The sequence below is a fragment of the Saccostrea cucullata genome, unplaced genomic scaffold (genome assembly GCF_032062105.1).
Source record: "Saccostrea cucullata isolate Sc308-1 unplaced genomic scaffold, CSIRO_AGI_Scuc_v1 ctg883, whole genome shotgun sequence".
NCBI lineage: Eukaryota > Metazoa > Mollusca > Bivalvia > Ostreida > Ostreidae > Saccostrea > Saccostrea cuccullata.
In genome coordinates, this window is record NW_026925411.1 from 79737 (window position 1) to 104793 (window position 25057).

At 32.9% G+C, this 25057-nt stretch overlaps 1 protein-coding gene and 1 long non-coding RNA gene across 2 annotated transcripts; both read left to right on the plus strand.

Annotated features, from left to right (window-relative positions):
- Nucleotides 1–5795: 5795 nt before the first annotated feature.
- LOC134268794 (uncharacterized) lies at nt 5796–7441 on the plus strand. Its single transcript, XR_009992435.1, has 3 exons — nt 5796–5938; nt 6158–6222; nt 6537–7441. It is a non-coding gene; the product is annotated as an uncharacterized LOC134268794 (long non-coding RNA).
- Nucleotides 7442–9788: 2347 nt separating this feature from the next.
- LOC134268795 (protein kreg-1-like) lies at nt 9789–12680 on the plus strand. Its single transcript, XM_062751044.1, has 2 exons — nt 9789–9862; nt 11810–12680. Exon 2 carries the CDS (start codon nt 11835–11837, stop codon nt 12258–12260), a length of 426 nt encoding a protein of 141 aa, XP_062607028.1. The 5' UTR covers nt 9789–9862; nt 11810–11834; the 3' UTR covers nt 12261–12680.
- Nucleotides 12681–25057: the final 12377 nt, after the last annotated feature.

A 25057-nucleotide genomic window follows, 5' to 3' on the forward strand; every position in this document is an offset into this window, starting at 1 on the left:
TAATAATCATGTAATTTCTCAATGACAAATGAAATAATTTATGCAATGCATTAAAAAACTTCAACTGAAATCAAAAGCTAGTCTTGTAAGGTACAGTATTTTTATTCCCTAAGAAGAATTTATACTGTACATGACATGTACATGTCATTTTGGGACTCGTTGAATATGAAAATTTATTCTCTCCCTTTCTTTGCGAAATAAGTGAAAAATCTTTTAGAAGTATAAAAAGTATATATTTACCGAATAAAGACTTCATCTCATGAATTTAAAACAGTAGCAACAACGAAACAATAAACTCCAAAAAAAATTGAATGCTTAATCACTTTTTTTTCTTAAATTATTTTATCGAAAATATATAAAACCGATGGATATATATCTTGAAGGTTTTCCTTTGTCCGATTGAAGTCGATATCAAGTGGTTTGATTATACATGCCCGTAGTTTCACTATTTAGTTCGCTGTATTTATATCTACCACAAGAGAAGGAACTTGAAAGAACGTGTTTTTAGTCCTTATAAATAAGGCTAACTACACTTACGAAAGTAATGTAATAAAATGAATTTGGAACTTGAAGAAAGCCACCGTATACAGATTTACTATTATTCACAAAACTATTCCAAGGACAGAGGATAGTCAGTGACCCCTTCTTCAGACTGTAAAACAATGACAAAGCCGGAGAAACTAACGACTCAAGGAAAAACAAATCGAATCATGTGGTTTCTCTGTGTTTGAAACCGCTAAAGGTTTCAAAAAATCTCTTCGTATTCTTTCAGTGGTATTTACGCCTTTTTAGCAAATGTCATTTAATATAGTTTAATTTTCTTTGCTAAGGAAACATTATTAAGAATTTAACGGTAATTTATCGTATTATTATTAAGAATTTAACGGTAATTTATCATACAGTTAATCAACTTTAATAAGGTTTCAATTTTTAATCTGATAATAAAATCAGAAATCTCTAACTAAAAAAAAAAAATCGAAAATTTATTTATAAAATTGTCTTTGTGAAACATGACATGTATTTGTTAACTTTATAGTCACAAATACTTCAAGTTGTAATTCGATATTCAACCTTATCACATGCGGACAAACAGACAGACAGAGAGACAGACAGACAGACAGAGAGACAGGCAGACAGACAGAGAGACAGGCAGACGGACACGTTTATCCATGAGGTCTTTTAACAAATTTGAACTACTAAATCATTTTAGGAGATATATATTTGTTAGAAAATGTATATACATGTATTGATAAAATAAATAAAAAGAATCTTTAAACTAACAATTTCTCATCTAGTTAGAAACAAGCTAGGATGGAAACACATCCATCAATTGTTTCAATATTTGCATAGAGTAATATGTATTTACATATTGCATTACATGTAGCTGCAATTTCATATACCTTAATTTCCTTTTTGGGGGGAAGGGGAGTGGGTTAGTATGGGGAATAAATCCCTATATAGAATTTCCCAAATGGTGTAACTTTTGCGAAAGCGATTCTTTTCTACACATCATTTTGCTCAAATTATCACATCTTGCTATTTTCCTCATATGTACAATGTACATTAATTGTATACACCTTGATGGAAAGATGGTTGGTTCCATCCTCAGGTGGATTCTCCTTCATTGTCTGTTTCAACGCTGTCCACTACAGCCTCCAGAGGTGTGCCGACTGGGGTGATCAGGTCCCAGCCTGGAACCACTTGGCTCTACAACACTGCTGTTCTATTTTACTGTCTTTCTCACTACTGTTTATTGACATCACAGATCTTTTATTTTACTGTCAATCTTACTACTGTTTATTGTCTTTCCATTCTCTGCTCTTCTTCTCCACAACCACATGGACGCCGATTCCGCCTGCCTGCAGAGACTCACTATCAATCTCCTTCTATCTGCTCCCGTTTTGCCAATGACTCTCGGTGCCCTCCACTTAGATTGCCCCACGAATCTTTTATAACCTACTTCCACTACAAAAACAGACCTTCCATCCATTCTGTTGACAATCCTTCAGAAGGTCTTGGTACTTTAGATTTTTCCTTTAGTATGCTCCATCCATGCTAACTTACCATGGCACTGTTAATTCCAAAATAATGTCTGTCTTGTAGCCATGGACCGATATCCGGCCTCTCGTTTGTGGCTATTATTACAGAAGGAAATACAGTCTTTCCTCAGCAGACCACTTCCTTCAACACTAACTTTACGTCCTTTTTCACCTCTTTACACCACAAAGTTTACAAATCTCAGGCCCTCTAGATCTGTGTTCTTCTTTGGCTTTTGATACTTTTCTCCAAGGTGTCAGCTATACTGGCTAGGATTCTATCATGTCTCCAAGTGTATCTCCCATCTTTCAAAGCCTTAGAGCAAGATGATAATATGTGCTCCAAGTTTGCTGGTTTACCACAGAGGACACACTTTGGATCATCTGTCACTCCCCATGTTAACAGATTAGTTGAGCTGTGAAGAACATCATTTCAGCTTTAACTTAAGTCTGAATGGTTCCATCTTTCAAATATCATTCCATCTCAACTTCACTTGACGTGCATTTTCCCAGTTCACCCAGCTACCTTGTTTCTTCCTTCCAACTGCTTTCACCATTCTTGAATCTTCCTCCATTGCACGCACTTCTCTCTGAACCAAACCGCGCTTCTCTTCTACTGAAGCATCTTGCTGTTGGTGTGACATTTAGCCCTTGCCTTTCCATTGCTAGTCTTCCCAAAATGTCACTGTCTCAAACGGAATTCTCTGTCTTCTATAGTTTTCTTTACTGACCACTTTCTTTTCGTCCTGATATCTACTTTTGTTTGCTGTCCGGACCTTCTTGTCTTTGCAATTCTTTAACATTAAGTGTTGACGCACCTTCTTCACCTTGAATTCCTAAGTAATTGACTTTAGAGGTAAATTTCCGGAGCTCCGGAGCTATATAAACTGATGCTGCTGAAACTTGACGGTATCCTCAGCCATCTCCTCAGGTATCTGCTTGTCATTGTTTCCATCCCTTCTACTGTGCTCACTGGTACCTCGTACTCCAATAGCGGCCATAGCAAGGGAGGCAGCATCCCATGTTGTTAATCTATGCTTTATACCGGTATTAACCGGGCAGTCCACTTTTATCCACAGTTTTCATCCATATATCCAGCTGTCTGCAGGTTTCTTTCAAATTTTGTCTGTCTGTTAATGTGTCATTAAAGAATTTCCCTAAATATTTTACTGGCTTCTCTGAGACTGTTGGTATTGCATTTCCTTCAATCTTGAATCTTTCTTCTTTTACTTTTCCATTCTTTAAAACCATACTACGAGGTTTGCTTGGTTTTGATTTCATTCTTGCCCAAGTGATAGCTGATTCTAGTTCTTGTATTGTTCACTTGGCTTCAATAACTGTTTTGTTTGTAACTGTCATGTCTTCCATGAATGCTCTCCCAGGAGGTTGGCGTACTCCTGACTTTATCACTGGCCCTCTGCTCTTCTTCTTCACTGACTTGACTGTCATGTTCATTACGGACATGGTGCATCCTGTGACTTTACCGACTTCTAAGCGTTGCCATGGTGTTATGTAATCCTGTACTGTAAATATTAGCTGAAGATAGTCAAAATAGTCTTTTAAAACTCCCCTTGTCTTCTCTGGTACATGGTATCTTTCGAGTGTCAGCTCAACAAGTTTATGGGGAACTGTCCCATATGCATTAATTTGCTAGATCTTGGAAGATGACTGCCAACTCCCCTTTAGACTCCTTGGTTTTCCGGATTATCTGTGCAGTACACTTGTATGCTAAGTATATCCTGATACTCCGGGTACTCCTTCCATCTGCACAGCGATATCAATTAACTGATTTTCAAGCATGTATCTAGACATTCTCCTCGCTAAAATTGCAAGGTATATCTTCCCTTCTATATACATTCTGGAGCTATATTGTCCTAAATTGTTTCAGTACTTCTGATTTCTCTTCTTTGGGAATAAAATAGCCTTCTGTTCTGTACCCAGCTATCTGCTTGATGGAAAGATGCTTGGTTCCATCCTCAGGTGGATCTTCCTCCATCGGCTGTTTTTGGCGCTGTCCACTACAGCCTGCAGAGGTTTGCCGACTGGAATGATCAGGTCCCAGTCTGGAACCACTTGGCTCTACAACACTGCTGTTCTGTTTTGCTGTCTATCTCACTACTGTTTATTGACATCACAGATCTTTTATTTTACTGTCTATATCACTACTGTTTATTGTCTTTCCACTTCTCTGCTCTTTTTCTCCACAACCACATGGACGCCGATTCCGCCTGCCTGCACAGACTCCTTATCATTCTCCTTCTATCTGCTCCCATTTTGCCAATGGCTCTCTATGCCTTCCACATAGACTGTCCCACAGATCCTCTACAACCCTCTTCCACTGCAAAACACCAGAGACCGTTCAAACCTGTCGTGTCACGATAGGGAAAAAACGGAAAAATCTCTAGGCTATTCAAAGTCTAACAAGTAGTACTCTATGAGAAAATGCACACAAGTATTTGACTTTAATTATGAAAGATTGTTTTTACTGATGGAGTCTTAAATCGACAATTGAACTTGCAAAATGATGACTTCAGACAAAACTGTTTATATTCTTGCTTCATCAACTTGTTAGCTAATAGTTTGTCCTGTTTTAGAAATTGTCCGTATGTAGAGCATATTCTTGCCTGTTGAATCAACTTAGAGACAAAACCCATATTTGCTCGTGAAAAGTGTATATTGTTGCATAAGAATGAGAAGGTATAAACGACATCAGAGACAAGATATTAATCAAATAACTGGATTTTTTGTAAATTGTCAGCTACATAAGTATAGAAAGTTAAGACGACTTCAGACACAAAATCATTATTTAAACAACTGGAAATGTTTTGAGAAAAAAAAAATGTTCAGTCCATTGATTTAAAATTTTCAAATGCCATTTCGTTTTCAACGGTTTGTAAATTGGGAGACATTTTTTTTTTTAAAAGGAAAACCACTGTTGTTTGATAGAATTAACATCTTCCCTATTCGTGACTTTACAATAAATCTACCTATATCAGGATTTTACAGCCTTGGATATACGCTCGTAAATTATCGTACAATTCTTTGAATTTATAAAAAAAAGTCTCGATCATTGATGCCTATATTTAAATTTTATTACATACACTAGGCAGTGACATAACAAAGAAAAGAGTTATGTCCACAAACATGTAATAAAAAGGCGTACTCCTTAGTTTTGATGTTTTTACTCAACAAACTTAACGTCAGATTGTGGCTTGTATATTCACAACCATAGCGCTCGTAAGATTGTGTATATTGTTTAATGTACAGTTGAACCTCGGTATCTTGAACACTTATATCTTGAACTAATACATATCCCCAAAGCTCACGAATTTAGCCAGAATAATAATTACAATAGTTTCAAACCATTACCACTGTTTCTTTTAAACCACTTCATTGTTGATGTTCTCTTTTTTTCACCCCTTTCATTGTTGATCTACCACTCTTTACATTATTTTTCTGGAAATCAAGATTTTTCATAACTCATAACTTATTCTTTATTATGAAATTGCACAAATCTTCGCTTTCTATCAGTACATGAATATTTGTCAATAACACATGTTAAAGATTAAGTAAAATAGAGCATTTGATATGAAATTGATTGCGATGATAAATAAAATTGGGGATAATTTACGAACTGTAAATTTTCTATTAATGACTGACAATAGGAGTATTATTTACGATAATGGGAGACAGAGAGAGAATTTCCTGCGCACGAGTTGAAGTGACGCTCATGTCGCGTGATGTTTGTGTATAGTGCAGTTTGAAGAAAAAGAATCGTATGTATTTCGACTGTTTTTTTTTTAAGTTTTAAGGGAATAGAAAGACCATACATGTACCAAAGGAAACTTCAGATAAGAGGATAGATTGTATGTATAAAAGGAATCTACCGGAAATCATAATTAGTAAGTGCAAATAAATTTATCTCTTGAAATTTATTTCAAAAATAATTTTTTAAGTACTCATTTGTAAAATATTCTATGAAAATTGTAAGAATTATTTTTTATCTCTATAGAAATATCATCCCATGTGTTAACATGGCTTTAAGTTTATAAATATAAGTAAGATAAAACATTAGATATGCTACTTTCACATATACTAGTGCATTTAATGTGTATTGACAGGGTGTTTAATCCTTTAGTTCCTGCTTGGACGACTTATACCTTCACTTTTGCAGGATGGCATCTCTGTAGGTAGAACGTGTCTCATATTTTAATTTATTCATTCCTTCTTTTAAAATGCTATAAAAAAACTTATTTCATGTACTTTATTCAATGTAAACTGCCCTATATGCGCTAAAGACGTCAATGACAAAATCAGGATGCAGTATTCAATTGCAAACTTTATTACTATACATGTACATGACAAAATTACATTGCTCAGATTAAAATCATATAGTAACAAAGAGAAAAGATTGTAAATTTTAATATCAATTAAAGTATAAAAGAAGGGTTAGCAATATTCAAACATTACCATTCAACAATTTATTTTTCTATTTTATAGGTCTGCAGGCATTATAGCGGGAATAATAATTGGATCTATCTTCGGAGTTCTTTTGATAGGTTGCTGCTTTTCTATGATTTACCGTCATGGTCGCCATAGATTTTGGGGACACCACGGAACTTATCCACCAATCATTGGAGAACATCATGGTGGGCATTATGGAGGTCACCATGGGGGTCATCATGGCGGCCATCATTGATAAACATCACTGACACGTGTTTCATAATGAAGGACATATGTTACTTTACTCCCAGTGGCAGCTAATTAAAGTCTCATTAGTTATAAAGAGTCTTGAATGCAACATGACATGACACTGGAAGTGATGCGAGGCAAGCAATGACGGATCCATTTCTAAGAAGTCCAATCCACACTTCGCAAAAGTTGTTTCCCTTTGCGGGGTCAACCAGAAGGTCAATAGGGAAAGAAACTTCATTTCTTCTCTTTATGCTACCAAATATTTGGGCGTGCTCTGATAAATCCATTGTGTTTAATTTTTTTTCTTTCAATGTGTGGGTAGACCCATATTGGGGCAATCAGTACATGAAAGGCCGAGCTTTTTTAAAGTCAAATGACGAAGTTACAAACCTGCAAACTACAAAGGCTACTGTGTGGATTGTATGGGTTTATCCCCTAAGATGGCGGCCAAGGGACATAACTTTTGCAAAGTGTGGATTGGACTATTATATAAGACTTATAAAAATACTAGGAACCAAAAAAATATACTGGGTATTTATAATTCATTTGAAAATAAATCTCTATTGTAGATAGCTTAAACATATTGTATTGATTCGCTTGTCATTTTTGTGCAGACGTGAATATTTGAAAAGTAGCCCATGTTTAAATGAGGTAATGGAATTGTAATTTTTCTTCCAAAATTGCAAGTATAAAAAAATAACAAAGAATCATTTTATTGTTATTCATTAAACTTTGGAATTATTAATTCCCATTTTATACACATTGATAAAGTAATAAAACACACATTGTAATTTTTAACAAATCTTCCATATTTGGAATTACAGGAAGCTTCAACTTTTCTGATATCAATAGCTACAAGGTCTAGAAATAAATGGCAACTAATATTATTTAGAAATAAAGAAGAGATTCATTGGAGCCAAATGAAAGTGAACAAACATGATCATGTTGTAAAGAAATTGTATGCTTTATAGCAAAGGAAATTACAGAAATATCATTCAACATACAATGTTTGTGCATACCAAACGTGTACGTAATTACGGGCATTTTTAATGATATTTTGATATAGAACTCGATTAAATAAATGTATAAAAGGGTCTGATATTTATCTAGATTCACAATATCGTAAAAATATTATACACATGTTCATGGACAGAGTGACATGGTATTTATTACATGTATTACATACTGTCAAGTGTGCAAATTACATAATAAATATATAAACTCTAGCTGGGTAAACTTTAAAAGAATAATGAATTAATATAAAAATGTAGATTAGTAAAGTAAAAACTAATTATGATTATTCAGTATATTAAAACACACTTCTACACAGACCGCAAAGCCTATTCCGACATTACGCTAGCAACATCATGAATATGATTATTTTTTTTTTCATCAAATATATGCAGTTTTTCATTTCTTGGATTCCCAAACTTCATAAAATCCTTAAAAATAAAGATACATGGCAGTTCTACCATTCCTTTTTTCTTTCCTCCTGAGTACAATGATAACAGCATTGAAGGAAAAATTTCAGAAATACTGTTTACCAATATATTCAAGAAGGTGTGTACCGATGAGTATACTAAACACTAAAAGGAACTTTTCGAAATATTGAAATAACAAAGTTTTACTAAAATAAGTAATAGCAAAAAGTTCAACTTTTCAACAATTTATAAAATGTCATGATCGGGTACGATATATCCTAGTGAGTTCCAGATAGAGATACCACAGAGTCTGACACATCTGATTCATATTTAAATATATTACTTGAAAAAAAGACGTTAATGGTAATTTAACAACCAGGCTCTACGATAAACGTGATGACTTTAACTTTTCTATCGTCAACTTCCCTTACTTATGCAGCAATATACCTTCATCACCTGCATACGGAGTTTATATTTCTCAATTGATTCGATACGCAAGAGCATGCTCTGCGTTTGAACAATTTCTAAATCGAGGTAAATTATTGACAAACAAGTTGATGAAACGAGAATACACTCAGTCTCGTTTAAAGTCAATATTTCGTAAGTTCTGTGGTCGATACAATGACCTTGTCAGCCAATACAAATTATCATTGAGTCAAATGCTGACTGACGTTTTTCATACTAATTGTTAGTCCATTATTGATACACTGAATTGACGACGGATGTTCCCGTTATTTCCCTATCCTGACAAGGAGCACACGGAGGGTGTGACTTGTCGGCAGGGGGTTCTCACTCCTCCATGGCACCTGATCCCACCTCTGATGTTTTGGAGGACCACGTTTGTTCTGCTCTTATTTTGTATTGTTTTATGGACTTCCAGATTGAATTCTGTTCGTTATCTCCATATCCTTCATCAACGAACATCTATCGTATCTAAAATTGTGTCAATATAACATTACATTAGACCCTTAAGAGAAAATTATTGAATTCAACTTTGAATGTTTGTTTCAAATGTAATATGGATTTTAGTTTACCTTCTAAGTTAGTAATTATTACCTCTGATTAAGTTCTATGTATACACTGTGTTTATTATACTGTATTTAATAATAATTAACAGAATAAAGCACTGAAACAATTTTCAGTTTTTAATTGTTGTTTTCATGTTGAACATGGTGAAGGTTCAACGAATGAAAAGCACGTTTTTTTATTTGTTAAATTAGTTACATATGTGGTGGAAAGAAGACTTCTGAGAGTTCTTGTTAAAAAAATTATCGCACAGATAATTAAATGAAAAAAAATACTGTATTGATTTTTAAACGCCTTAGGATTTTGGACAATATCACGTTCAATCTTTTAAAATTATAATACAAATGTATATATAAATTTTTAAGAAAATGTTTGTACGGTATCATTTCATCAATTCCATGTATCTCCTACGGTTTTCACTCTTGCTCAATGAATCAACCAGTACAATAAGTTATTTTATATTTTTTTATGATTCATATTATAATGTTTGATATCTTGCACGTCCTTTCAATTTTTAAATCATTTAAAACAGGAAGGAAATTTACACACCCTAGATATTTCAATCAATGATAGCATTTTCCGATGACGATTTGCACATCTACGCAGTCATCCCACGTGACCGATGTTTACAAGTGTGTTTTAAGTACAGAGGAAGACAAATACAGCAGTTCTAAACTAAAGAAGGTATGTATAGAGATGATCATGATGGTTTTACAATTAATAACCAATATTAATAACCAGGATCTTGTTATTGTTTCATTGTATATTTACCATTCTTATTGATCGGTAGGGAAATGTTAGGTAAATGTAAACTCGCAGTGAACCTAAATTATGTGTGTAACACACTCGTATCTTGCTCACAACAGTATTGGATTTATGCGAAGTTTGTAAACAAAGAATCAAGGTTAGGAGGTAGGCTTAGCAGACGACGGGGAAAGTCATGTATTTTCGTGGTCTGGCGAAAGATTTATGATTTAAAATAAGATACAGCGAAACGCAGGTAATCCAAGGAAGGATGATTCATATATTACGTACATCTATTTGTAGAGATAAAAATGAAAACGGAGAATGACCAGGACATTGAATTTAAACATATATTTATAATCTAATGCCCATTTTTATATCTACACACAGGTATAAAAGTGTACATGGAGGATAAACATTATTCAGTATTATTAATAGCATCTGTAATATACAATATTGTTATCTAGAAGATTTTTTTCCAAGATGTAAAATTAATGCAGAACTCGGGAGAAAGATATTTAATACAATTTTTTAGTCTTTTAATGATAAGACAACAGTGAATTGAATCACTATGTGATCTAATACAAAAAGGATTTCCCAAATTTGTGCTTTACATATACGCAGTTAAAATTCTTTTTAGCTCACATGATCATTAAATGAAAATGGAGATACCGAATGGTAATGAAGCAAAAATCTATTGAAATAATAATAAATCAGGAGCAGAGCAATCACAGACCTCTAAACACAGAAGATGTGGGATCAGGTACCAAAGAGGTGTAGGCATCCCCTATCATATCAACTATATCCAGGTCATTGGTCATATTACCTGGTCATTGGTCATTTGCAAAATTATTTTGTTAAAACAGATTCTGATTGCACACACAAGTACTCTAAAGTTGACATCAAGAAGATGCTTGAGTGTCTGATTGACAATATCTATGTGGTTTTTGGAGACCAGGTCTTCCAACAATCTATTGGAATTCCCATGGGTACCAATTCGGCTCCGTTATTAGCAGACCTATTTTTGTATTCATATGAAGCAGAATTCATGCAAAATCTTATGCGTGAAAAGAAGAAAACACTTGCTGTGGCCTTCAACTCGACTTTCAGATATATCGATGACGTATCAATCAACAATGGTAATTTCCATTCCTACGTCGATACGATATATCCAGGAGAGCTTGAGATTAAAGACACGACAGAGTCTGACACATTTGTTTTATAATTGGATATTTTACTTGAAAAAAAAACGTTAATGGTAACCTAGCAACCAAGCTATATGATAAACTTGATGACTAACTTTTCTATCGTCAACTTCCCTTACTTATGCAGCAATATACTTCATCACCTGCATACGGAGTGTATATATCTCAGTTGATTCGATACGCAGGAGCATGCTCTACGTGTGAACAATTTCTAAAACGAAGTAAATTATTGACAAGCAAGTTGATGAAACAAGAATATCAACAGTCTCGTTTAAAGTCATCATTTCGTAAGTTCTATGGTCGATACAATAACCTTGTCAGCAAATACAAATTATCATTGAGTCAAATGCTGACTGACGTTTTTCATACCAATTGTTAGTCCATTATTTATACACTGAATTGACGACGGATTTTTCTGTTATTTCCTGATCATGACAAGGAACACACGGCGGATGTGACTTGTCAGCAGGGGGTGCTCACTCCTCCATGGCACTTGATCCCACCTCTGATGTTTCGGAGGTCCGTGTTTGCTCTGCTCTTATTTTGTATTGTTTTATGGACTTCCAGATTGAATACTGTTCGTTATCTCCATATCCTTCCTCATATCAAATTTGTTGCAAATACAGTTATCAATTGGAATTTTAATTTAGAAATTTATTAAAAGTATTTATTTTCAATTTAGTTATCAGTTGGACAATTTTTGACACATGGGAATGGATTACTCAAGACAGTCACAATCAACGGTTCATCCACCCCCACCAAACCAACCCTATCCTCAACCAGCACCACAACCAAGTGCCCCGCCCCCATATAGCGCACCACCTCAGCCGTATAACAGTCCATATCCTGCTCAACCACCAGCTTACAATTACGGACCCAATCCTTACCAACCAGCGGGGCAGCCTTATGGACAATATGGACCACCCCCACCCCCACCAGTACAACCTGTAGTGGCACCGCCAGCAGTGGTTTACGTGGATGGACATCATGGGCATCACGGCTTTGGGCATCATGGCTTAGGTCATGTGTTAGGAGGTCATCACGGTGTGTTCGGTCACCATGGAGGACACCATGGTTTTGGTCACCATGGATTTGGTCACCATGGTTTTGGTCACCATGGTGGTCATCATTGAACAAAACTGGTGGTCATTATTGAACAAAACTAGAAATTGTTCATTAGTGTGCAATTCTATACAGTGTATATTAGAGACACTGATAGCAATGTTATGTTTTTTGGTTATCATATTTGTTACTTATATACATATACACGCATATACAGTACAGAGCCCGCTCAGGGTGAAAAAAATCCATTATTTCTTTGTTTGTTTTTATATTATTGTATTTTCACATTACACGTACATGAAATGTTATTTGTTGTTAAAGAAATTTAACAAGTTAGACATAATTAAAAAAGTGAAACAAAGATTTGATTTTTTAAAAAAAATCTTTCATGAAACCGTATTTGAGAGCAGGACTTTTAGAAAGAAATTAATGAGCAAGAAATAGTTAAAATTATAGATAATTTTGAGTGTTATAGAAGGAAGAAGTTCGATGACTGAAACAAAATAATATCAGGGGAAGTTAATGACACACTTTAATGTTAAACATCCTTCTTATCATCAAAATAATTTCATTTTGAAACTGCCTACTTAAGATTCATATTTTGCAAGGAAAATAAAACATCTTTTCGTTCTTCTCTCTTTTTTTAACTTTTGATTTCAACATGGCGTAGTATAATATTAAGGGAGAGAAGGGCCTTAAGCTGAAAAAAAATACCTGTCATCAACTAACTAATAAATGATACATAAGATACACAAGATATCACAATGATTTGAGACAATTCATAAATCTACAAGTTACACTTTCCTCTTCCTCTCCATATGCGAACTTATTTTGCACAGTTAACATAAAATATTATTGTATACAATTTGTTTAAACAGAAATCTTGTGATTGCTCTGGTCAGATTTGTATTGTTTCAATAATGTGTCAAGATGTAGCTAATATGTGCAGTTTTGATAAAAATATACAGTCATTTGTATAAACTTGATATGCATGTATCAGTACATTTAAAAGCACAAAGTACTGAATATTCTGGCAAGTATAGTATAAGTTAATTAATTTGATCAAAAGCAATAATGATAAAAAATAATGTTATTTTTATCATAGATGAGACTGATCAAAAAGTAAAATGTCACTGAAAAAAAACCTTTTTGCAAAAATATATAATATATATATATATATATATAAATAAAAAAAAAGAAATTATATATATATATATATATATATATATATATATATATATATATATATGTAATTTAACTTTAAACTTAATTTAAAATTTGGAAATTTGGCAGGCAAATAATTTTAAATCAAAGTACTGAAAGTACTGGGAAGCGCTAAGCATGTTGATTTGAAATTCATCAAAATTATTTTGAATATAAATTTCCTTTTGTATTGAATTTTAAGCAACATGTTGACCGTGCGACAGCGCTAGGGCGAGCACAGTTGTTTAATATTTACATAGTCAAATATATGAGCCCTGAAAACCTCCCGTTGGGACACGAAATTCAACATTGTCTTGTGCCTTTTTATGCGCCCGGATCGAAAGATCCGAGGCGTATATTGTTTTTGTCTTGCCTGTCTGTCTGTCTGCTATGTGCTAAAAATAGTTTTATTTCTGCAAACTTTAACCTTCACCATAACTTTTGAACCATAAAAGATAGAGACTTCATATTTGGTATGCCTACACCACTGATTAAAGCTCTTTTAAATGACACCATGTTCAATGACCTGGTGACCTTGACTGTGACCTATAAGCTATAAATATAGCTTTTTTGTCAGCAAACTTTAACCTTCACCATAACATTTGAACAAAGAAAGATAGAGACTTAATATTTGGCATGCATACTCCACTAATTAAGCCCTTTCACATGAAAAATAGCTTTATCGAACCTTCACCATAACTTTTGAACCATGAGAGATAGAAACTTCATTTTTGGTATGCATACTTTACTAATCAAGTTCTTTTAAATGACACCAAAATCAATGACCTTGTGACCTTGACTGTGACCTATAAGCTAAAAATATGGGGGTTTTTTTAACTTTGTTGCCACCGGGCGCATAGTGTTTCACAAACACATCTTGTTATTTTATATTTTTTTGTCTGTCAAAAGATCAATGAATTCCACTTATATTGAAATTGCAAGAAAATATTTCTCCGTGTAAGAATAATTCCTTTCCCCGTCGCCTTGTAGGAATCTATAAGGAGTAATATTAGCATATAAATTGCAATATATTGGAGGGGAGATGGTAATCGAGTTTTCCTATGAAATTTAGACTCTAAATATGGGTATACATTTGTTGGAAAATGCATATTTAAAAATAATTTTGAACACTTGAAATGACGAAAAAATTTCTCTCATTTATGTGCAGCACTGACAGCCAAAAGAATTAACGCCCTTTTTGTCAGAGATAATAGTTAAATATACATTATGTTTATCTTTCGATCATTTAATCTCTGATTTTCAAATATATGATTTACATGTATGGCGTATTTACAGTAACATTTGTGTTAATATCACAATATGCATGTCTAATAGATTTGTAAATATTACTTTTTTACAATAAATATTTTATTCTTCTCTTCTTTGGATTAAAAATATATCATCAAACCTCCTAAAAGTATGGATACAAGTCTAGAATTTAACGCACCATATAATGTAAATAGTACACTGTAAATCAGTTTTGCGAATTTTTTTTTATACCGAATAACTCTTATAAAACAAAAACTTATAAAATACCATCTTAGTTTTAAATTATGTACTTATTTAATCACTATGATGATAAATAATACACTGTTTTTAATTAAGTATTTGCGCTGAAGATGCAGCAATTGTAAGCGAAATGGCACACAAGTTATGTGTGCCGATTTAAATGAACTACAATGTATAGAGAAGAGCATGATAAGAACTGCTCTTAACTACTAACCCCCCGTTCACACATAGACGCCGCTTCTACTACGATCAAAGCGTGGTCAAAAGCGTGGCCGATCGTGACAAATCGCAGGAGTAACGTCGTGGGGTCGTCAGAAGCGTAGTATGATCGCAGTAGAGTCTTCATGATCGGAGAGCTCTACGCTCTCACCACGCTTATTTTGAACATGTTCAAAACAAGCGTAGCGGGATCGTGGCCAACAAGAATCGGGGTGAAGTCGTAAATTGGGCGCAGTAGAAGCGCCGTAATCGTACAAGCAGCGCGGAAGAATCGTAGAGAGATCTTCATGATCGTAGTAAAAGCGCCGTGAAAGCGTAGGAACTTACAAAGCACGCACATACAACGCTTCCTCTACGTTCGTACTACGTTCTCACTACGATCTATCTACGTGCCTGAAGATCCTACGAAGACCTACAATGACCTTACGCCGATCATATCACGACCTATCAGACAAGAGTTTGTTCTTATGCCGCTGATATTTGACCAATCATCATCTGTTAACTATATGTAAAGGGTGACACTATACTTGATGATCATTTACAATTGAGCATTTTCACATCTTGTTACAGCTATAATCATTGAAAATGCCCTAAACCATGTGGTAAAGGCCGGAAAAAAAAACTGCGGTCGCAAAATATGTATCATCACTAAAATTGTACTACAGAAATCTGCAGTTTCAAGATATATTTTCATCATCACCAAAATCGTACTAGAAGCGTAATGCAATCGTAATATGATCGGCACGACCGTAGCGACATCGCGGTACAGTCATCTAGGTCTGTGTATCGTCGTAGAATGGTCTTCAATGTCGTAGTGGCAGCGTAGCATAAACGCACTAAACACGGCTGCTTGTCGGCAACGGTCTGCGTAACATCGTAGTAGAAGCTTGTTAGCAGCGCGTTTGACGTAGGGACATCGTAGTACGGTCGTAACGAAGACCATAATTTGCCAAAGTGCTCTATTTTGACGCCGATCGGCTGCGATCTGCACCAATCCAAAAAATTTTCAGATCGTGGCTTGATCGGGATGATCGCCGCAGAGTCGCAGCTCTGTGTGAACGGGGGGTAACTGTAGAATATCCCTTTATCTTACTAATTGCCTCCAATAAGAAATGCACGTAAAGCTTAAATAGCAGAAAGAGAGTCAGGGATTTCCAGTTGCAGTTACATATATATATATATATATATATATATATATATATATATATATATATATATATATATATATATTTACGCTGACAGAAAGCGCTTTGCGCTGCGCTTAAAAGCGCTTAAAAAGCTAGAATATATATAATTTTTAAAGCAAAGTTACCGTTCTTTTGCCGAAGCTTCTATTATTCTGCTTTGAAAAGCAATTCAATGTTTACGTAAATGCCTCCTCTCAATTCGATAAGTTCCCAGTGGTTCTTTTGGGGGTTTTACTATTCATACTAAGTCCCATGATTCACAAGATATTAGCAAGCCCAAAGAAAAGGTTCCTACCTCTGATTTTCTTTCATGAGCTTTCTCTTTATTAAACAAATATAGAGCTCAACGCGCTTCTTAAACTCACATGGTTTTTCGCACAAATTAAGGTTATATTTTTCTTGCAATAAAACTTAAAATTATCCAGCTTCAGTGCGAGACATAACCCTTATATTATTAAATATTTTATGTTAAGGGTGCATATTCTCTAAAATCATTATCTTAAGTTTTAAAGCTCGATGTGGCATTTTTATAAATTGTATGATGTTACATGTGTATGATTCTACAATAGGTATTCACAAATTAATCAATCGAGCTTTCTTTCACACTATTTAGTTGAAATGTTCAAATTGACTTCTTACAGATGAGTATTTTTCTAAATATTTTCCATTTTCCATACTTATCTTGGTTTTGTCGAAATGCAGCGCCGAAAAATGACAAAACTGCATTAAAAAATCATGTCCAAGGATAGGATAATAAAGTATTGTTTTTCTTTCAACATAGTAAATTTTTACTATTGAAAAGAAAATTCTTTTACATTTATGATCTGAAACTTTGAAATTTTTCGTTGGAAGGTATCTTTCATGATGCGATATTTCAGAAAATTTTTCACAGAGTCTGCCACATCTTTTCATATTTCAATGTTTAACTAATAAAGACGATTAAGTTAACTCACATCTATAAAGAATGTATGACAATGTAGATGACTTGAACATCTACTTTAATTTCCATTTTAATGTTATTACATGTATATTCCACTACTATCTGCTTATCGTGTTTACGAGGGCTGTTCAATAAATAATGTCCTCGGTGCTCAGAAAGAAGCAAAAGACTCTTTTCAACGATTTAGACTTTATGATTTTACTTATTAATCTATTTTAATTAAAACACATGCCCGTAACATTTTTATCCAATTTCTGATTGATTTTAGAACTCGTTTTTGGGTATAACCCTTAGTCTACTGGAAAATGGCAGATACAGTGATTTCCTGGACTTGTTTCTTCCTTCTGAAAGGTTTTTTTTTTCAAGTTTGGAAACAGAAACAAGTCAGAAGGTCAAAGATCTAGCGAATATTGTTAATGTAAAAAAAAAATTACTTTCTGTTTATCCCGAAAACCCCTTTACTCTTCAGGGCATGCGGGTTTGGACTCTGTCATGAAGAAATTCAATGTAGTGAATTCCTGATTCTGGGTCCTTCCTCTAATAAACCTTTCGATTTTTTTGCAAAAAATTGCTTTCTAAACTCCTCCAGTAATTAAACAGTCTCCCTGAATACGAATTTGAACAACAATACCACTAATATTTAAGAAAATTGAATATAAATCTGTCTTTGTGCTCTTGTATACATGTACCTTTGCTCTTGTCAGATCTTCACCGTTTTTATCAAGTGCATCTTATGGTAAATTTTGTTTTAATGGAAATTATGAATTCAATATAAAACAAACTTATTCTTGATATCTAAAATATAATGCTAAGTCATTTTTCATTTTTCAAAATATAGTCTATTACAAACTGTGTAATTAACCTTGTAAAAACAATTTTTCAAATTTGCTACACCATGAAAGTTAATCATACATCATCAAATATTATTTGTTGAAATTTGGCGAACAGTACATACGTTGTTATAATTTTTGTTGGCAAGGACGGCACCCCCTGATGGTATATAATTTTTTACATTGAAAAGCTCATTTGTATAAAAAATGTATATACTAAAACATTTCAGGAAAATGTTACCATGAAGCTTTTATTTTCCCCTAGAAAACTGATTCTTTACCATTCATTTATAATGCCCCCCCCCTGCTTAAACGATGAAACTATGTGTGAAATGGGTATGAAAATTCATTAAAGATTTGAGAGCAAGTTTAACGTCATATGATATCTGTATTGTTTGTCATACAGTTCAGGACATTATTTATTGAACAGCCCTCGTATGTCTCTAAATTTATCTGCAACTCAAGAACTTACTCTGAGTACGATAAGTTTTTAAAACGAGTTATGCTACTCACTGAAAAGGTAATATTACGGGTATTTCAACAACTTCGTTTAAGGAAGCTCTAAACACTAACAAAAAGTGCGTTTTAAACTTGGAGAACAATATATCATATAAAGTATAATAGAATATCATTTCTGCAGGAAAAATGTTCAAAGACAATGGACTGTGTTGGAACAGAAACATCATTGTTTACTTACTTTAGGGAAATAAATGGAAATTATGAATTCAATTACTTATTCCCCTAATATAATGCTAAGGAAAAAAATTCTGTAATTAATTGTAAATAACCATTTTTTCTACTACACTTATAAGGGCAGATCACTCTAATGGCATAAAACTACCCTGAAATTAGAACTCTTTAGTGTACAGTGTTTAGAGCTTCCTTAAAGTCAGCATCTCGTAAATTGTATGGTCGCTAAATAATCTTTTTAGTGTGTACGTATTACATATCACTATAGGTCGAATTTTGGCTGACTTGTTTCGTGCCTTGATTTACATTGAATTTGACCGAGGAAAGCCCGATCAATAAATAAGGCTTCTGGCGGTTGTGACTTGTCAATAAGGGATGCTTACTCCTCCTAGGCACCTGAGCCCACTTCAGAAAGTTTTTTTTTTTATTTTATGTTTTACCCTCTTCTCAATTTTTCATTGTTTATCGAATTTTTGAGATCAATCATTGTTTGCTTTCTACACCTTTTACATTATAACTCAAGAATGTACAATTAACAGTGCTTATGTCATGACATGTGCTTGAAGAATAAAAAGCAGTTGATATTTGAAAATAAAAAATATCTCATTTTTCTTTTTAAAAAATTCAGCAGCCTCTTTAATTACTGATAAATAAGAGTGAAATCCATATACCAATGGAAATTTTAGTCATTTCATAATTTAACTCTTTGGGCAATAATATCATTGTCCATGTTACTTAATAAACATGTTAATGAGAAAATCATTAAAATTGCATTACGACATTCAATTCTGATTAGGTTTAATTTCTTAAACTAAATTACTTATATTCTTCTGACGTCAACTTCCAAAATAACATGATTTATGATAGTTCTTTGAATTTGATAAAAGAGCATACTTTTGGTCATAAACTAATACTACCTCAGTGAGTTTGCAAGTGCATTGAATCAATTTGGAAAATTCTCGTTCTTGTTTCCATTCGTGGTCGGACGGACGTCAGATATGGAAATTTTGTTAATATTTTCTATTTTTGCATTTTTTTGGGCACTGAAAAATATTTTCCGTATCTTCCTGTCTCTAGCATTCTGGCGTTTTCCTACTTTTCTCAATTGTCAGGGAAACCAGACATGACATATATTGCACGTTTAACAATTTACGCATATGTATTCCGTTTCTGCAAATTAGTATTTTTTTTTATTCTAATTGCGGCGCTTTTCTACAATAGATTTATATAACAAATTTAAAGGAATTCCCAGTATTGCATAGGAAGATAACAAACAGTTTACAAGCTTACATTTCATTTAAACAAAACAAAAGAGGAGCATAGCAATCACGTCTTAAAAGTTAGAGGAGGGATCAGGTGCTATTCCCCGTCGACCGGTCACATCCTCCGTGTGCTTCTTGTCATGCTGGTTAAACGTAAAAAATGTTTAATAAACCTAACAATTAATTTTAAAACCCTCACTCAGCATTTGACCCAATGATAGATTGTATTTACTGAGAAGATCATACAAAAGATCAAAGAACTCCTAAAATTGCGACTTCAAATGCGTCTGTTAATATACCCTTGCTTCATCATCTTTTTTGGTCAACATCTTTCCTCTGTTTTAAAAATTAATCGTACATAAAATATGCTCTCGGTTATCGAATCAACTTCGAGACATACCCTGTAAATCCCATATGCAAGGGTTGAGGGTAATTTGCTACAGGAGTAAGGGATATTGACGATAGGAAAGATAGATACATCATTCATCATGTTTTTCATAAAGTTTTGATGTTAAGTTATCTATCATCTATTTTCAAGAAAAATATTCGAATATGGAACATACACGTACGTGTCATCCATGGTGTCTTAAAGCTACTAAAGGTAGCTTTTGATAACTAATGTTACGTCGTAGATGCATCTGAATGTCGAGCTAAAGGACACAGCAAGTGTTTTTTCTCTTGTAAATGTTTTAGATAAATTCTGCTTAATATGAAATAAACAAATGCGTCTGCTCATAACGGATCAATTCATAACCACGTGAATTCCAAATGATTGTTGGAAAGTTAATAAAAACAACTGGTCAGACATGAGCTGCTAGGTTTCTTATGCACATTGTCTCATAATAATATAAAATGTTTCAACTCTAAGACTTTATCATTAATGCATATATTCTGAATTGAATATATTGTTATTTAAACATAAGGCACACCCCTTTGCTAAAATGATTTTATTGTTGTTCGTTATATCGACATAAAAACTGAAGCAATATAGTGCTGCTGATTTATAACAATAGATATTATTTATATCAGTATAATTATTTATGAATACATGTATATTTATATTTCCAGGAGTTGATTGTGAAAATAATGTTATTGAAAGTGGATTCAAAAACAACAATTGTATTGTTTATTTGCTTTTATACATAATTACATTGTATAATGTGTTGGAAGTAATTATCATACTTTTAGACACGGAAGTGTTTTGACAAAGTGAGATGGGAATACTTATGCAGTTAGACCTAAGGCTACGTCCTACGAACCACAGTTCCCATCAAGAATCTTGAAAAAGGGAGAGGCGCAACCGATTATATACAGAGAATCGAAATCGCGGAAACATTAATCCGGGAAATAACATATTTTCTTATAATAAACATGTTAACGCTCTCCTATTTATGCAATGTATCTTAAAAACGCAAACAATGACATACAAGAAAGTCACAATTGTAATAACTTAAATTGGCCATATATGGCGTAACAGAACCGGCATCTTTAACCATTTATAAGTTCAAAGTGTGAAATAAGTGAGGCTCATCGAAAACCTTTTAAAATGTGTTTTGCACTTCATTGTGAAATTTCAAATTTTAAAAAAATCATCACTCAGAGATGGACTTGAGAATTTTCTAAAACATGGAAATACCAATATTGACTAAGAATGCTGGCTGGTTGCCAGTTTAGACTCTTAGTAGCCGACAGAATTAAATTAACATATTTGTTCTATATAGAATATGTTCCCTACTACAAATAGAAATCCGTGACTTAGAAATTGGGATGTATAATCCTTAGATCCGATGAATACTTAGTCTAGTAACTATACAAGCTTTCTGCTCTGTGTAGCTGAGAGAAATACTGCAAGTGATTTTCGAGAATATGTAAAGAAAAAAAAATGGTCATTATGTAATGTCTCTTCCTGAATTTGCTTAATTTTGAATTTAGAACAGGCTGAAATACCTGTTTCTTGTGCATTGTTTCATTGTCTTTTTTTTATACATTAAAAAGATTAGGAAGCACAATATTTTATAAGAAAGGTCGGGGTTAGGGTTAACTTAGAATAGATTTATCCTTTTTTGAAGTTACATGTATATGTATATTTTCCCTCATTACCTTGAGTAAATATATAAAGTAAAGCTGAAAATAAGTTTGATGGAGGCTTGGTTCAAGGTGAGAATGCTAACATTTAAACCCATTTTCTGTACTAACTGTTTTGTCTATTCATCCAGTAAATCTTAAGAAATTGATATAATCAATGGATTTCTTAAGTCGACTTGATTTTGATATTTGATTATATTCAAGATTAGTGTGTAAGGTTTTCTCAATTTTAAAAACATATAGTGTTTAAATATGCACAACGTACCCAATTTGCTTTGAGTTGTAAAAATCATAAATGAATGTTTATACATATAAATATAAATTTATTCCACACTATTTTTTGACATTAAATTTCAAATTGAAATGCCAATACATAGGATTGATAAGAGACTAAATGGTGAAACAGACATGTTAAAATACCATACAATTTGGATGAAATAACCATGATAATGATTTAAAAGACTACATTCTCTGCAAATTTATACAAAAAAAATCCTTTTCTACAATATACTTTGATGAAATTTAATGAAAAATGAGTTTTTCAACACTCATTATTTTAGCGTCCCATAATAATTACAAATAATATGAATTGCAAGAAAACATTTTTATTTATTACCAAAGTCTCATAGATATCGTTTAAATCTTAATTTAACAAAAAGAGACGAATTGCTTGTACTATTTGTTTCATTGCTATCTTAACTTAAAACATAGATCTTGACTACTTATGTTTGTTACCAAAGTAACCCACAAAAGATTTGGAGAACTTCCTGTTATATACACAAAGGAACATCTCTTAAAATTAAGAGGCTATTTTTATAAAAACGAAGGTTCTTTTTAAATAAGTATGTCTTTTTTAGGGGACAAAGATGATGTTTTCAATTATTCCAAGCAATGGACAAAAAAAAAAAAAAAAAAAAAAAAAAAAACACATCTAATTCAGTGTAAACTGTTTAGTACATTAGGTCATAGATTTTTACATTTAATTACAATATGAATATTTTTAAAACTTACTCAAGCATAAATTAAAAGGCATTTGCAAATATATTTCAGCTTCATCAACGCTTGACATGGTACTTTAGAACAAGATTTCATTTTTAGAGAGTAGTTGACCCTCCAGAAAATCTTTGTCTGGGTGCAAAGTATATCATCTGAACTCTTAAAACTGAGAAATACGCTAAGAATTAGTAATTCATGCCGATCAAGCGAATAAAAATTAAAATAAATTGTGCATTACTTGCTAAATATAATTCAGAGTCCTCTTGAGTGCGGAAATAGTCAATTGTCATTTCATGAGGACATATTTCTAAAAAAAATTGAAAAGATATATCATGCTTTTCATGCGAAAATGTAATTTAAGATTTTTGTTTATGATTGTTGAATACTGTTCGTTATCTCCATATCCTTCTTTGAAATAAAGCACTTCTACAATTGTCACTTATTTTTTAACATATGAGATTTTGTTAACTTCAGTAATACGATCATATTGTTTTTCATATTACTTTACATAAGAAAGTAACATATCATTTGTTTCAGTTTTGCTCCGACATCTACAAAACATTTTAAAATTTTTATATCTAATATGATAGAAAAGACACAAAGGTATTAAAAAATTGTATTTTGGAATGTCGTTCAGTTATAACCCGAAGATTACATTGTACATCAAAGTGTAAGGCTGTTACAGTATAACATATTATTATATAGTCTATAGATGGTCCCTATATAACCTAATAAAGACGACCAAACAGTTCAAAACGCTATATACCGGGTATTCACCATATTTGAGGCCTTATTTACCGGATGGTCAGTGCGCGTGCAGCGGCATTGTGAGGTCACAATCAACACCTCAATCAACGTTGTAAAAAATGGTTGAAACGGCCGCAGCCAGCTATCTATTTGAGCAGGCAAAAATGTTAGACAAACCTATGGCAGGATTATTTTTTTAACATTTGGACGTCTTACACACGTAACTCGAAAAGGAAAACACGGAGCTACAAACTGTACTTTTTTTTTTAGAATTTAAAACGACGTGAATTGGTAAATGTCAATGGTGTCATCATGCAGCCTTCAATGTCTTATTTATTCAAAGCCAGACTATATAATAAAACAATTATGGACTCTTTTGATGTTGAATATTGTTTGTTATTCACCAGAAAAATACCAATATTGACCTCGGCTTTGAACATGTTTACAATCAACATGATCAAAAAGTTAATTTCTAATATCTTGAATTTTATTCACACATATAATATTACAAAAAGCGAGTGCTCTGTACTTGCATTTAAAAAGAAAATATGAATTAACATATTTGTTCATATTTAGTGCGTTATTATTATTATTTAAAAAAAACGACTTTAATGAATATATTTAAACTTTTAGTTCGTTCCGTAAACCTTCTTTTTTATTTATCTTAAAAAATACGTCAATTTAACAAATAGTACTTACGTAGAAATTTTTATATTCAATGAAACATATGGAGATAATGAGCAGTATTCAATATCAAAAGTCCATAAAACAATACAATATAGGAGCAGAGCCATGGGATCTGAGTCGACATTCTTCAAAGTCAATCACCTTACATCAATGTGTGTAAAACGGCTCGAGCTCTGTTTGTAACTAACATTATACTTATTTTGCAATTGCTGCCACAGGAGGCAATTGTTTAATTTGCCTTTTAGCATTTCTATTCTTTAAAACTTTTTTAGATTTAAATTCTTATATCTTTTTGTAATACTCATTTTTGCAAATTTTCAAATTGGAGAGTAAAAATACATGTATTGATATAATTAAGAAAGTGCAAGGGCATATGGCGATTTCACACTTCTAAAATTCACAGTCTTGATAGTTTTAAATTAAAAAAAACTTCTCGACGCCTTTTTTCTTTAATTAAAATTCATCATTCGTCTCAAAATAAAGCTTGAAATTAAAATCTTTTCATGCAACAAA

Excerpts from the sequence above, each read along its gene's own strand:
- LOC134268795 (XM_062751044.1), top strand. The coding sequence starts at position 11,835 with ATGGGAATGGATTACTCAAGACAGTCACAATCAACGGTTCATCCACCC.